The sequence below is a fragment of the Dermacentor albipictus genome, chromosome 1, assembly GCF_038994185.2.
Source record: "Dermacentor albipictus isolate Rhodes 1998 colony chromosome 1, USDA_Dalb.pri_finalv2, whole genome shotgun sequence".
NCBI classification, from domain to species: Eukaryota; Metazoa; Arthropoda; class Arachnida; order Ixodida; family Ixodidae; genus Dermacentor; species Dermacentor albipictus.
The window spans coordinates 86,939,119-86,954,500 of NC_091821.1; the positions used below are offsets into that span (position 1 = coordinate 86,939,119).

Here is a 15,382-nt window from a genome sequence, read left to right on the forward strand (position 1 = left end):
GAGCTGCTCCTCTGGGTCTAAGCTGAGCAGCAATGTCTCCCACTGCTCGGCCGTACTAATGATGCGTGTGTTAGTGCGGGAGGTGTTGGTGGGTGAGGCTTTGGGGCATTGCCAAATAATATGATTGAGGTCGGCGCGGGCTTTGCACGCTTTGCAGAGTGGTGAGTATGCGTCGGGGTACATGCGGTTGTAAAGCACGGGGTTCGGAAAAGTTCGTGTCTGAAGGAGTCGCCAAGTGGTGGATTGAGACTTAGTCAGTGATTTGTGTGCTGGGGGGTAGCGTAACCGCTCTCTGCGGTAGTGCAGTAGAATTTCTCCGAACGTGACCATTCGGTCCCGCGCGTGACCGCGATGCAGAACAGAGGGCTGGTCGGGATCGGAAGACGCAGGAGAAGGATGATGCGCCCGGTGTGCGAGAGCTCGGGCGGCATCGTGTGCGGCTTCGTTTCCAGCCAGACCCGAGTGACCAGGGGCCCAGATGATCTGCACGCGGCGTTGCCTTGAGGGAGGAGTCCCAGAGAGAATCCTCTGCGCTTGGGGTGCTATTAGTCCTCTTGCGTAGTTACGAATGGCCGTTTTTGAGTCGCTGATGATGCAGTGTGCATTGGTAGCCGCGTAGGCCAAAGCGATGGCCGTTTCTTCTCCTACTTCGGGTTGCGTGGCGAATATTGATGCGGCCGCGGAGAGGTGGTACTGCGAACCCGCGACTGCGACGACCGCCATGGCGTTTTGGTTGGGGTAGTCTGCTGCGTCTACGTAGGTTACGTCAGCGGCTTGGTCGTAGCGCTTTTGTAGTTGTTTAGCTCTTTCTGCACGTCGCTCCGGATTGTGTTCAGGGTGCATATTGCGAGGTATGGGCGGGATAACTAGGTGATCACGAATGTTTGGAGGGATGGGTACTTTTGGTCCGAATTGGGTGGTGTAGGTTATGCCTAGGGTGCCTAGAATGTGCCTGCCCGTGGTGGAATGGGCAAGTCGTTCGTATTGGCTAATACGGTGCGCTTCAATAAGCTCGTCTATGGTGTTATGAATGCCTAGGGCGTCCAGTTTCTCGTTAGAGGTGGTGATGGGAAGATGTAGGGCTTGTTTATAGGCCCTCTTGATCATGGTATTGAGTTTGGACTTCTCAGTTGCATTGAGGCTAAGGTACGGGGCGACATAGGTGATCCTGCTCAAGGCGTAGGCGGTTACCAGGCGTATAAGGTTGCTTTCCTTCATGCCGTGATGTCGATTTCCGATGCGTGCAATGAGGCGAGTGGTTTGGTGTACATGATTATCTAATTGCTTGATTATGTCCGTGTTTCTGCCGTTTTGTTGGATGCGTAAGCCAAGGATACGAATGCTAGGTACTGTAGGTATGCGTTGCTGGTGCACGCGGAGTTCCATCTCGGGTGGGTGAGGGTCTGGACGTCGGCCTCCCCAATTAGGCTTGTACAGAAGGAGCTCCGATTTCTGTGGGGAACACGCCAGGCCGCGCGGTTCTACGTATGCAACGACCTCGTTGATAGCTTGCTGCAGCGTGTCTTGGATGTCTCCGTCGCTGCCCCCGGTGACCCACAGGGTGATATCGTCTGCGTATAGGCTATGCTTGAGGTTGGGGATGCTAGCTAATGCAGGCGGTAGTCCGAGCAAGGCCACGTTAAACAGAAAAGGGGATAGAACCGATCCTTGCGGCGTGCCTTTACTGCCTAAGTGAATAATTGGCGACTGCAACCCTCCGATGGTAATGGTGGCTGTGCGACCTGTAAGAAAATTCTTTACGTAGTTATAGGTTCGATGTCCAACCTGGAGTTGTGCCAGTTGGTTCAGTATGGCCTCATGCGTGACGTTATCGAAGGCCTTGGTTAGGTCTAGCCCCAAGATGGCTCTGGTGTCCAGCCTGGAGGTTTTGTCGCCATCGATAATTTGGTGCTTGAGCTGAATCATGATATCTTGAGCAGAAAGTTTCGGGCGGAAGCCAATCATGGTATTGGGGAAGAGGTCGTTGTCGTTCATATGTCTGTGTAAGCGTGTGAGGATGACGTGCTCGAGGACTTTTCCGACACATGAAGTCAGGGAGATAGGGCGGAGGTTTTCGAGTAGGAGGCGCTTCCCGGGTTTGGGAATCATAATAATTTTGGCTTCTTTCCATTGTGAGGGGAGGTTTCCAGTTTCCCAGTATTCGTTAAAATAAGCTGTGAGGGCTAGTATAGAATCCTCATCTAGGTTGCGAAGCATTTTATTAGTAATGCCATCAGGTCCCGGGGCTGAGTTAGGGCGGAGTGCGAGGATGGCTTCACGTACTTCTGCTGCTTCTATGGGCACATCCAGGTGGTCGTTATCGGTGCCTGTGTATGCTGGAGCGGGTGTGGTAGGTTGAGGTCCTATGTATCGGTCTATCAATTCTTGAAGAACTTGTGCGTCCGTGCCCGAATGGGTGTGAATAATTTTTTGCAAGTTGTGCTGTTGTGTGTTCTTGCTGTTAGCCGGATCGAGGAGGCAACGGAGGATATTCCAAGTTTTGGGCAGGTTTGGTTGCCGCTCCATGCTGTCGCATGTGCTGTGCCAATTTTGACGAGTAAGTTGTTGTGCGTAGTCTTCGATTTGAAGGGTGAGAGTACTAATACGCTTCCTGAGCGTTCGGTTGAGCTTGTTGCGTTTGTATCTGCGTTGTAGACTGGCGAGGGCTTCCCACATATGCAGTAACTTGCTATCTGCCTCCTGCAGATTGGCTTCCTCAGGCACCAATTTAGTAGCTTTGCTCGCGTCTTGCAGCAAGGATGCGACCCAATCTTCGAAAGGGGGTTGGGTACCCGAGAAAGAGGTGAGGGCTCTCGCCTGCCGGAATGCGTCCCAGTTCGTTATGTGCAGTTGACGACCCTTAGGCTTTCGCGGACCCACTCGAACTGTTGTTTGGATTAAATAGTGGTCGCTGCCCAAGTTGTCTTGTGTGTTGATCCAGTCTGCTTGTGGAATTCGTTTTGCGAATGTCAAGTCCGGAGTAGTATCTCTGCTAACACTGTTTCCCATACGAGTGGGAGAAGTTGGATCCGTGACAAGAGTAAGACCTAGATTCTGTCCGTCAAGCCATAGTTGTCTTCCCTTTCGGCGGTCCATTGAGTATCCCCATGCCACCGCAGGGGCATTAAGGTCCCCTACGATGAGCAGGGGGGCTCCCCTAGCTACTTGATCTGCTTTGGTGAAAAGTCGTAAAAACCTATGTTGTTCTCTGGGGCTGCTGTACACATTGAGGATGAAGAGGCTCTGTTGCTTGCGCCTTGCAGACGGGATGATCTCCAGAAAAATGTGGGCTGCTGTATCAATGCCTGTGTGATGCTGTATAACCGGAATGTTTCGCTTAACTAGTGTGGTTACTTGGGGCCTGCGGTTATCATTGCAAACTGCGGTGTATGCCGCGTATCCCGACAGCTTAGCCGCTTCTCCGGTCTCTTGTAATGCGATAACATCGGGGGAAGTATGTGGTGCGAGAGAGGTAATGTATTGCTCTAAGTGTGCTCGTTTTCGCCGGAAGCCCCGGCAGTTCCACTGCCAAATGCAGTAGGTAACACGTTCTGGATTACTCGCAGCCATCTTTGTCGGGACGCGAGTACGGCTTCTTTAGGGGACCTGCTCTGGGACGGAGTAGGGTGTTTTCCAATTCTGTCAAACGGGTATTGTGATTTTGAGCCAAAGTTGCGACCATGTCTTGAAGCACTTTGCGCGTGTCGTCCATGTTTTCCTGTCGCTGTTGTTCTCTTGCCGCAAAGGCTTGCTCAATTCTGGGCAGTAGTAGCGTTTCTAGTTTCGCCGTAAGGAGGTTGTCCATTGCGCGTTCGAGAGCTTTTGCAATGGAGGCGTCGAGCAATGTGGCAAGCTTACAATCTAATGCTTCGTTGAGGTTGCGTTCTATCCGCTGTTGCAGCTCAGTGAGGGCCTCACAGTTGACATTTCCTTCTGAAGTGTATGCTGGTGTTGCTACTTTTGAGATTTGTTCGAGAGCTTTGCGTTTGTGCGAGGTTGGTTGTTGGGTGGTGTGCGGGCAATCTATTGCAGGGACAGGAAGGATGTCTGCATTTGATGGTAAATGCTTGGGTTGTGTGTCTGCAAGTTGGGATTTGAGATTAGCATTTTCTGTCTTGAGTTCTTGTATCTCAGCACGTAAGGATCGGAGCTCCTGCATGAAGCTGTGCATGGTAGCGTCACTAACTGTGTTCACTGGGGTTGCTATAGGTTGTGTGGTGTGACCTGTGTGGGAGACAATGCTGGCCCAGCTTACCTTGGGGGGTGCGTCTTGCACTTTGACTGTGGTCGTTTTAAGGCTTGTGTTTCCTTGCTGCTGCGGCGGTGTTGAATCCGGTCCGCTCCGAGAGTGACTGCGTCCTTGTGACTGACTGCGACCTCGGGAGCGGCTGCGTCCACGAGACCGACTGCGTCCTCGTGAATTGCTGCGTTCGGGAGCCTGCGGTTGTAGTGTTGACTTCGGTGTTGGCAGAGCTGAGTCTCCATTTGCAGAAGTCGATGGCCCCATCTCCTGGTCAGCTCCTTGTTGTCCCAGTCGTAGGCGTTCCCATCGTCGTTGGAGTAGGAGGTGTGGTGTCTGGAAGCGGCGATGGCAGGACTTATCACCAGTCGGGTGGTCTTTGCCGCAGAGCGCGCAGCAAGGGTGACAGGGGTGATCATCCTGTGGATTTACTGTGTCACAGCTCTTGCATTTCTTCTGGGTTGGAGTGGGGCATACATCGGCCCTGTGGCCGACGGTCCCGCAGATGTCGCAGACCTCGATGCGCTTCTTATGTAGATAGCATTTGTATTCTGCTCCGCGGTAGTAGACATGGTACGGTACTTGCTTTCCGTCGAATACGATGAGCACTGAATTAGTCTTGCCCATGCGTCGGGCCTGCAGAATCGTAGGGTTCTTCTTGTAAATGAGACTGTTGGTAATGTCTTCTTCCGTGTCATATGAAGGGATGTTATGTATGACACCTTTGGCTGTGTCCTCCGGCGGTGTGACGTATGCTGTGGCAGCGTAGCGGACTGCTCCGATGGGGAGACTGCGGATGCGACAGTATTTTTCGGCGTTAGACATCATTGGCGTGCTAACTACAATGACATTATTATCCGTGCATGAGCGGTAAATGTCGTCCTCTGCTTCTTTGGTTGTAATGCCCGTGATCTGTAGTATTGAGTCGCGTATCTGGGCGTCTCCTAGTTTGGACACGTTGAAACCGTCTCTTGGGCGTATGACGATCTTGATATCATTCTTCGGAAGTCGTGGTTGCCGTGGTGCGCGTCGGCGTAGTGCGGGCTGCTCGGTACTCTCGGTGCGTGCGCTTGCTGTTGCACGGAGGGATCCGTGTATGAGTTGGGATGATGCCTGTGTAGTCTGTCGTTGCTTACGGTGGCTGACAAGCCACCCTGCTTCAACGGAAACTTCTTCGGGGGCTATTTTCGTGCCTTCAACCTCTACTACCTCCATGACGAGGGGAGGGGCTGCACTTACTTGATCTCACGAGGGTGCGAGTCGTTGGGCGAAGTCCTCGGGAGCCGGGACTGCGACAGCGACGCCGCGCACCTTCGTTGCTGCGGCGCACCTGTCTCTCGGCCAGACGGAGCAGCTGAAGGTCTTGTTAGGGTTAGCAATCTTGTGGTCGTAGAAACCCTTGTCCTGGGTCCCTGGCGTCGGGACTGGTCTTGATCGGTAGCGGACCACTTCCGGAAGCTGGTTCCGACGTTAGTTTGGGTCCAGCGGTGATTGTTTGGCCACAAGAGTTTGAAATATACGGAGCCCATACGAGGCGCGTGCACTCCGTGAGCGTGAGAAGGTGAGAAGTGCACTCCGTGAGGTGAGAAGCGCTATCTGTACTTCCATGCGCAATCATCGCGGTGCACTTTGAATTAATGTTCACGCCAGTTCGCGCCACTTGGCCACTAGCACATTTTTTTCGCTACTCTTAATAAACATTTTATGAACGTCGTATAACAGTGTTGCTTTTAAAGATGGTGTTTATTATTCTCGCTTTATTAAATTTGCCTCTTTGAGGTAGAACACACCTGCAAGCAGAAATGCAAGTTTTATGCCGCGAGTCGAGGAATTAATTTTACCTACTGAGTGACAGGTGCCCGATCGCCAGTCAGTGAGAAAACGCTTTTACACAAGATAACTTTTGTGGATATCTGGCTCATATTGCGATGTACGTACGGACTGCCTCTTACTGCGGTGACCGGGCCAGCCTTGCAGTGGCGCAACTTACCGGCGCTTCCCAATGTCTGGATGTCAGTCTGCGTGCACGTCGAAGGCACGCACAGTGCCATCCGGATGGGTGTGAAGTAGAAGTAGCCCACCGACACGTCTCCTAGGAGATGCTGTTGAAAGAGAGATGAATGTTTCAAAGAACTTCGCCGTACATGATGTAATAATATAATATTTGGGGTTTTACGTGCCAAAACCACTTTCTGATTATGCGGCACGCCGTAGTGGAGGACTCCGGAAATTTTGACCACCTGGGGTTCTTTAACGTGCGCCTAAATCTAAGCACACGGGTGTTTTCGCATTTCGCCCCCATCGAAATGCGGCCGCCGTGGCCGGGATTCGATCCCGCGACCTCGTGCTCAGCAGCCCAACACCATAGCCACTGAGCAACCACGGCGGGTGTACATGATGTGGACATGTAGAGAGAGGGAGAGAGAAATCAAAAGATCAAATGGAGAGCTTAAGGAATGGCGGACCCAAAGTTAGGGGAGCTTATACCTTCTCTGTTACAAAATAGCCTAAGCATAGTTCAAGCTGTGCGCATGTGCACGGTCTACGCGATGCTGCTTGGGTTCGCTATTATATGCAGGGTGTCACATCTATCGTGCACCAAGATTTCAAAATATGTAAATACCACGTAGGTGAATAGAATCAAGGTAACGTTGTTTTCGTCGCTTGCAAATATTCAGATTATTTTTTGCTTTCAGACTATTACATAATTAGTCGTAATTAATTAGTAATCTTCGCAAATATTATAATTACATGAAAAGTGTCAATGAGAAAACTGTAGAGCAACATAAAAAAATTCCCGATACAGCTTTCTGTTGCTCAGTGCGTGCTACATAAAAGTGTTTTTCCAAATATGAGAGAAGCTCGCGAATACACGCAGAGTGCCTCTAGCGGCCAGTCGTGTGGCAATTTCACTTATATTCGCGGGCTTCTTTCACGCTCGGAAAAACACTTTTATGTAGCCCGTATTAAGCAACAGAAAGCTGCATCGGGAATTTTTCATGTTGCTTTACAATATTCTCATTGACACGTGCTTGTCATCTAATTATAATATTTGAGAAGTTGGTTAATTAATTATGACTAATTGTGTATTTAGAATGCAAAAAATAATGTATCTCCAAGCAACGTCAAACAGCATTACCTTGGTTCTGTCCAGCTACATGGCATTTACATATTTTTAAATATTGGTGCACGACAGCTGGGACACCCTGTATGTGTAGAGCTCTATTTGAGGAAGGTCAGTTAAACGAACGCCTGATTTTCTGTCTTACACGTACAGGGAGGATGCATGTTAACTGATGCTACAGTTATACTGTTTGCATACCGAATGAATGATAAAAAAAATAAATGGCTTGAACTTACCCATCCAAAAGGCCATAATTTATTCATGTGTGCATTTATTAATATACGACGCGAAGCGGGGAACTTATTTTTTATTAATGGATCCGAGAAAAGAATGTCCAATAAGGTATAATTTGAAGTAAATTGAAAGAAACAAAGATAACAGGGCAGGTCAAATATTTTGACGCCGAATGCTGAAATATTTTAGCCTTTACGGAATAAAAAAAGAACGCGACGTTCAAGGAATCCGTTATTGAGAATCCTGCGTTTGAGGCCTTAGATCGCGGTCGACTTCGCACCTTGTACTTCGCAATTTATGAGGGCCTTATTACGCTGTTTTACGGGCAGACGCACAAAGAAACGCATTTAACTCCTCTCGCATGTTTCTTTCCTACAGTGATTGAATAAGGTGATCGTCGTCGAGTGCACTTGCGACAAAAAAGGAACGCTCATTGCCCACGCATTGTGAAGCGTGTACACTTTCATATAGTTCAGCTGTGTATTGTCAGGAACTTCATACCGTAGAAAGCAGGGAGCTCAAAATGTCTGACCCCTCCGAGGCGTTGAGGCTAGGTAAAAAATGGGCGTTGCGCAGACGTTCTTTGAGCTGAAGTGGGATGTCTTCATTCAGCGTGACCGAACCCATTGCCACTGCACGTTTTGTTCCTTCTGATTAAAAGTATAGTTTTATAATTGTACTGTAGCCACGAAAATGCTTGCTCAGGGTGTCCAAAAGCAGGCGGTTGCAAAAGTTCGATTTATACCGCCGATTGCATTACAGGGTCCATCAAGAAGACTGTCTGGGTTTTCCTTTGCGTGAGGCCTTTTTCGTTCGCTGTTATGTTATTTTATTACTGCGAGAGATGCGGGTATTGATACCGTGCACCCCCACCACTATGTGACGAAGACGGTAATAATGAAGATGTTGCGTAAGAAGGTGCAGTTGCACATTATCTACAAGCTAAGCAGGGCGATACGTGGATAAAGTGGCTGCTAAACTGTTCGCGGGCGTGCACTTTCCACCAAATCGCCGCCTTTGCTGTTACACAGACCGCAGTCTTCAGAGCCATGCCGAACCGCTCCCTAACAATATTAAAAGAACACAAGGACGTTACCTTATAGAGAGGCACCTCATCGGTAAGATTCCTCAGGTATGTCTTGGGGCTATATCGGGCTGGCTTTGGCGGTAGCTTGAAGCGGATGTTCAGAGCGCAGTACTGGCCTTGGAAGTACTCTTCAAGTTTCCCGTTGAGACGCCGGTTGATGGCCCGCACGTGCAGGCACTCGCCCATGTCTCCGAATGCGGCCAGTGAACCGTAGAACAGTCCGTCAGGCATTTTCCCGCTCGCGTCCAGCACTGCACATTGAACCACATGCAACATCTCATCAGACTAGCAAAACTTTGGGGGTGGGGGACGCGCTTCCAAACGAAACCGCGCGTAGTGAAAATTCGCGCACTCTCGTTGCCCACTTAGCTATGCGACGCGCTGGTTGCATCGTGCACATAAGCTAAATATATTACCGCGTGCTCGAGGAGTATCTGGCTTTGTTGATCATCACTAAAGCGGACGGGAAAATGTAAAGATAATGTCAGAGGCGCACTCGCTTTCTCGGAATCGCTATGCAGGCAAATGACGGAGGCATGAGCCAACCACAAGGCACTAAATTTTGAACAAGGTCAGCGATGCTATCTCGTCTAGGAGTTAACCAAAGGCTCACGGGTCGCTTCGCATCAGCTAGTCGAGAAAAATCACAAACAAAGAGTGCGCGAGGATACAGGTTCACGTGTTTTCTGAGCAGTGTTGTTTTCCCATGAGAATTAGAGAAAGGTAGGTGACCGCAAAGTCTATCCAGAATATCAAAACACGTGCGCAGGCAAACCGTGGACATACGAAGTGGAACGATAACTAGAAGGTTGAAGAAAGAAAGAAAGAATAGCAAACGCAGGCAGGACAAGAGATAGTTCAGGTTGGCTGCTTTGTATGGCTAAGGGGGCTTATGAGGGAATGGAGAACGAACTGACAGAAACAGAAACAAAAGTCCGGAAAAAACCCCGCGCAGATGTGTTAAAGTATATCACAGAGGCTGACTGACCTCTCACCTCACACACAGACCTTACAGGACGTAAGCAGTGCATCCGGCATTCGTAGCCTTCGCCTTGGATGCCATTCACGAGCAACTTTTATGCGAAGCATATTACGAGAGCTCAACCCAGCTCCTCAGGCGCGGCGGTGTCGCCTTCAATACCACGTGACACCGTGACGTCACGACAGAGGAGAAGTGGCTTTGGCTCAACTCTTGCAAGATGGGCTGGGTGGGAATCGAACCAGGGTCTGCGGAGTGTGAGACGGAGACGCTACCACTGAGCCACGAGTACGATGCTTCAAAGCGGTACAAAAGCGCCTCTAGTGAATGCGGTGTTGCCTTAGAAACGAGCTGTTTCTAAGGCTCAGGCGTGCGTCGCTTGCTCAGGCGCACATTTCGTTGCCGCGCCGAACGCTGCTTTGCTCGACGCTCACCGCGTCCAATGCGGGGCGCGTAGTCGCTGCGCCGTAGCTCATTGTCTTACACCCCTTGGCGGGTCGACGGGAACGCTGTCGCGTTCCACTCTTGAAGGCGAAGCAGAGTAACGCATGAGTTGTTTCTTCGTCTAGCCGAACCAAATATAGCCAAGCAACAGCAGTTCACCAGGCTAAACAGTGGTTCAACAACTAAAATAAAGGCTAGTATGCTTCGCATCCTGGGCTTAACCTTACCTAAGCCACAGCCATTTCTTTTTTTTTTCTCATAAGGGAGAATTGCCCACTCTGTCAAGCACTTTGCACGACACTCCTTTCCGCGCTGTACAGTGTACAGACGCAGAAGTGTGCTGAAGCCTTGAAGCAGCCGTATATTTTGCATTTGGAGCAGTCAGCTATTCCAGTTAGTAATATCACTACTTTTTAAATGCCAAGCCACGTTCCAGTTAAGCAGAACTCGCGTAAGCAAAATGCTTTTATGCGAGGTAAGTTGGTTGACATTTTGCTGGCACAACTAAAGAAAAGAAAAAGAAAGAAAAAAGCGCTTCGCATGATATTTTGCATTTTTGTATGTCTCCTGTATTTCTTCAATGCGCTCCGAATCAACTCCACTCGACTCTAAGTTTCTCCAGCGGCGAAACGGTGATCTCGGAACTCGGAGGGGACAAACCGCGGTCTCACCGTTGATCACAAAGACTGCGAAAACTTGGGGTTCACGTCGCCTTGCGTGAAAATGTCCGAGGCGAACATTAGTCTTAACTTAGTGGACGCTTCAGAGGCTCCGCGAGGTTTTGTTCTGCTTGGCTTGTCGGCACCGGAGACAATTTTGCGACGCTATCAGCTAGGGCTACTGTCGACGACAGTGTGACAGAGGAACGGCGAAGCGAACGTCCTGCTGCGCTGCCCACAGACGGAGATCGCACCGTGTCGGCTTGCATCGCGCAGCCGCGACGCGCCGTTCTTATTTACAATCTAGACTGCAAAAACGAAGCCGTTTTCATGTTAAAGAACGCCCTGATGGTATCCACGTGTGGGGCGGTTACGCGCAGTTTACGTATAAAGGAATAGGATCGAGTAACAAGCATCGCTGGCAATAACTTAGTGAAAATGTCTAGGAATATTGGTCTTGAAAAAAAATGCTTGGTTCCATTTTGGGCTGAAAATAATATTTTACCGTCGTGTTTATATAGAAATAGCTTTTCCGCGCATTTCAATTTTTTTTTTACGTTCGCCTATAAGAGCGCTCTTGCAATCTGTATGTATGTGAGCAAAAGTAAAGTTTACTTATTTGAAAACTTATTTGAAAAATAAAAGTGACAGTATATGGGACACCTCATAAGAAATGAGCGTGATTTTCGTAGCGCCACCAGATTATTGCGCACGATAAAAAATAACGTACAGCGCGAAGGACTGCGCGATACGACTGCGCGATACGATAAACTAAACATAAAGAACGTTACAACGATATCGGTTGTCCGCTTTAGAATTATTGTATAGGGCGTAATGGTGCTGTGCCTAATTGTTTATCTCGACTCAAAATTTGCTAATTTCAACATGGGATCGGTCTCTCTTGTGCTGAAGCTACAGGTAAACGATAATGCGGATCGGGTCCAACAATTACACACTTGTACATGGGCAATGGAATAGTGATGGTCAAATTACAAGAGACAATGGACGTGGTAGCGCAAGCAAACATGTGCGCACTGCTGTATGAATTCGCAGTAAAACGCTGGCATCGTGCAGTATTCGAATCAGGGCCTGTATTCAGAAAAACGCTCTTACTCCAGAATTGGTCGTAAGAGCTAATCTCAGCAAATCGTGATGCCGGACTGATTATTAGCGAAGGCGGCCGTCCAGAAAGCAAAGCCCACAACGAGAAGCTTTGCGAATTCGATCCACTCGGCAGCCTAGACGGTAGCGCGGCGTTTATTACCATAACTCGGTCACCTTGAACCTCTGCGGTGCAACGCATGCACGCGTGCAGTCGCGAGGCCACTTTGCTTATCGTGGTTACGGCGGAGAGCTATAATAAAGCGGCAACGAAGCCACCGCGCTTTGTTAACCATGCTTTTGCACTCCGACCTTTCTGTTTTTGTGTTCGTGCAAACCGGTCCGCTCACCAGACCCTTATCTACAACTTCGCAGAACTATCTTCTTCGCATGAAACCGTGCCGCTTTTTTTAGTTTCCTATACCATTTCCCTTGCAGGCATAAGCCTTTCACAACGTAGCTATTATAGACAGAGTTCCAAGATTGTGGTGATTGGCCCACTTTCCGGTCTGCGTGCGATGATAGCATCTGTTTTTTCGCATCGGTACCTTAACAAGAAGCCGTGCAAAATGTTGCTAAGCCACTAACGTCGCGGCGTTTTGTCGCGTTGACCCGTCGTGGTAGCTTTGTAACTATGGAGTTCTGCTGCTGGTCACGGCCCACCGCCACAACCTGGATTTACATGTGTGCATTCGCAGAGCCGTGACGTAATGAAATGTTCCCGCAAGGTTATTTAGGAGAAAGGTGCTTCGGTTCCTCCTAAAGTTCCTCGTGGTTGGAGTCGGAATGGTGAGCCGTGTGGCTTGACGTGAAATCTATGACGTCCATCCTGCGGCGTTTCTTGTGAAATTACCTGTGTTACTGGGTGCTGTTGTGTTACCAGATGGAATGTCTAGGATTTCAGACTCTGCCGCATTTTATAACTGGTGCTCGGGCGGAGCAATTGCCGGCAACTTTTGCAAGGCTAGGTCCGCCTGCAGCAAGCAACACTCCTCCAACTCTTCCTAGCCTAACGTCAACAGTTCTTTTTTAAAAAAACAACAACAGTTGGCAGCTTAGCATGTCTTACCGCAAGTACTTCGACTCAAAAACAACCTACAGTGCTATGCAATCATTAATGTCATAGCGCTGGATTCACATGGACAAGCAAGACGACAGGATGGCTGACGGTATACCGCACGTCCTGTCGTCTTGTCCGTGTGAATCCAGCGCTATCACCTCACTTATTGTCACGAACCAACTAGCCCAAAAATCTCCACGACAGTGCCGTATTTTGCTATAGTTTCTTTCCGTGTGGATATAGTTCCGCCTAGTAGTGTCATTCTGTGCAAAAATAAATTATTAATAGAAGTTCCGTAGAAACCATCTGCTATTGACAATAAGTTCTATGTTGGAAGCACTGCTTATCGTTGCTAATGAAGCTGTTTACCGCTGAATGCCACGATTTGAATGTGAAGAAAAATGTATATGAAAACTGGAGAATCTTGCTTGGTGACCTGACCTGACATGTTACTTCAGATTTAGGGCGAAAGGTGGAAATGTCTCACACAATGAGAGCATGGGCACGCAATCAACTCTAGCCATGTCCATGCTCAAACTGTCTTCAACGTCTCATTGAGAACCATTCCCGCAAAACGCCCGAAAGCTCTTTCGGTGGATGCAACGCACACGTGGCACTTCCTTACGGGCCGAGAACGCCCTGTAGCTCGAAAAAGAAGTCATGATGATAGCTTAACGAGGCATAGCGGCTGCAGACGCCGGGCGTATCAATCCTCCAGAACGATACAACAAACCGGGCGTGCGTCTGGTTAACCTCCCTGCTTTTCCTGTCTTCTATTTCTCTCTCTCTCTGCACACATTACGCGCGTTGACGAATCCGATATCTGTGTCTAATAAAGAAAACGACTTGCATACGTCATAAATAATTTTATTTGGTCGGAACGTGCGTTACCTTATCTGCAGGAACCATGATAAATGCGAAAGTCACAGATTGTGTTAAACCTATGCAATCATCCGTACTGGTGCAATGGTGAAACAATACTTGCTGCGTCTTTTGTATATCAAAGAGTGTTCCGATCTGCACAAATGAAACTGTGTGTTTCTCAAGCATAGTCCTCCTTGACGCTGCCTATTCTGCCACAGTGGTCAGATAGCCGCTGTAACACAGGGTTACGGTTACAGTTCGCTGGCTTAGAGCCTGATGTCATCGATGAGGTTCACGTGCATACGCGGCGATTGTAGAGATTGCAGGGCTGCTTGGCAGTCAGCGAAGATGACCTATAGGTACAAGCAGAGTGTTTAACAATGCGAGATAATGCTTCCCACAGCGCAGTTAATTCAGTGGAAGTTGTAAAAGTTCGATGGCTAACTATACGAGCGACAATGACACGCACAGATGGCGTGAGGAACGATGTATATGCGACTAAACCGTCGTCATATTCGGGACAGTAAGTGCTGTAGTAGTTGATATTGTGCGGAAGAGCGAAAAATACGCCACTGGCCCAGTGGTCTTTCTCATGCCTGAATCGGGCTGCCTTTTTCTGTGGTTGCAGAGTGTGTACGTGAGCGTCCGCATCGATGGTGTCACTTATCTACTCGGCAAGCCCAGAAATACGGGCTTGCCGAGTAAATTTCTGCCACATGTTCAAGCATCGATTGAAATGGGCGACGACCGTTACGGCTTGTGAATACGCACTTTGCAATGAGTTGGTCGAGAACAAACGCTCAGCCCTCTTTCAAGGCCACTCGGCACTCTTTGCGTGCACCAAAGACCTCGACTGAGCGACTTGCTTGAGGGGCTTGCAAGTTGGTGGTTGCGTGTTGCGCTTAAAATGAGCCGGGGAAGCGAAACAGTGAGTTGCCACTGGCGCGGGGTGACAACGATTCTGACAGTTACAGACCTAGAAAATGTAGCCGCCCGACGCTGTCTGACTGCTCTCATTTTTGACCTGGACATTTAGTTTTTTTTTATCGCTTTGTTTCATCGAATCACTCTATTCACTTTGTTTACTTTCGTATTTGTTCTTGCTAATCTAAATAGGCCCTGTTATGCTTTTCACCGACGTAGCTGTTTTTATTGCTTTCCTTTCATTTTGATGGCAGCGCAACGAAAACGAGAAAACGCATAGAAAGGAGTACGGACAAGTCACTAATGACGGAGTAAATGGCAGAGAAACAAATAATACGTAAAAAAAGTTATCGTGTGCGTATTTTCTTTCCTACTGAGGAAAACAGGTTATTTGAAAATCTGCAGTAGGCTCTATGTAGCGACGTGCGCGGGCAGGTTGGCTTTCCGAATTTCATTAAATATGTTTAACGAGAGGCTGAAGCCTTTCGGGGGCGCTGGAGATTGTTCTGCCTTTGAATGTATACGAAGACAGGAAATATTAAGATGAACAACGTGACAGTGGCACAGAAAATACAGAGTAAAGTGTTCATGTCGATATTTCGTGTACCTTCATAACAAGTACAAAATCGAACTCGGTCGTGCTTGCCGCACTGAAACGCGCAGGTT

General features: G+C 48.9%; 2 protein-coding genes across 5 annotated transcripts in view; both read right to left on the bottom strand.

Annotated features, from left to right (window-relative positions):
* LOC135897820 (nose resistant to fluoxetine protein 6-like) overlaps positions 1 to 15,382 on the bottom strand; it is a 143,425-nt gene that overhangs the window by 44,842 nt on the left and 83,201 nt on the right. For all 4 annotated transcript variants that reach the window (XM_065426527.1, XM_065426525.1, XM_065426526.1 and 1 more), the window contains 2 exons: positions 8,695 to 8,936; positions 6,231 to 6,342 (listed from right to left, as the gene is read on the bottom strand). In XM_065426527.1, coding sequence (XP_065282599.1) covers positions 6,231 to 6,342; positions 8,695 to 8,936 — 354 coding nt within the window. The remainder of the gene's footprint in view (positions 1 to 6,230; positions 6,343 to 8,694; positions 8,937 to 15,382) is intronic.
* On the bottom strand, positions 1,326 to 5,786 carry LOC135897821 (uncharacterized). The gene has a single exon (XM_065426528.2). The coding sequence runs from the start codon at positions 5,453 to 5,455 to the stop codon at positions 3,557 to 3,559; it is 1,899 nt and encodes a 632-aa protein (XP_065282600.1). The 5' UTR covers positions 5,456 to 5,786; the 3' UTR covers positions 1,326 to 3,556.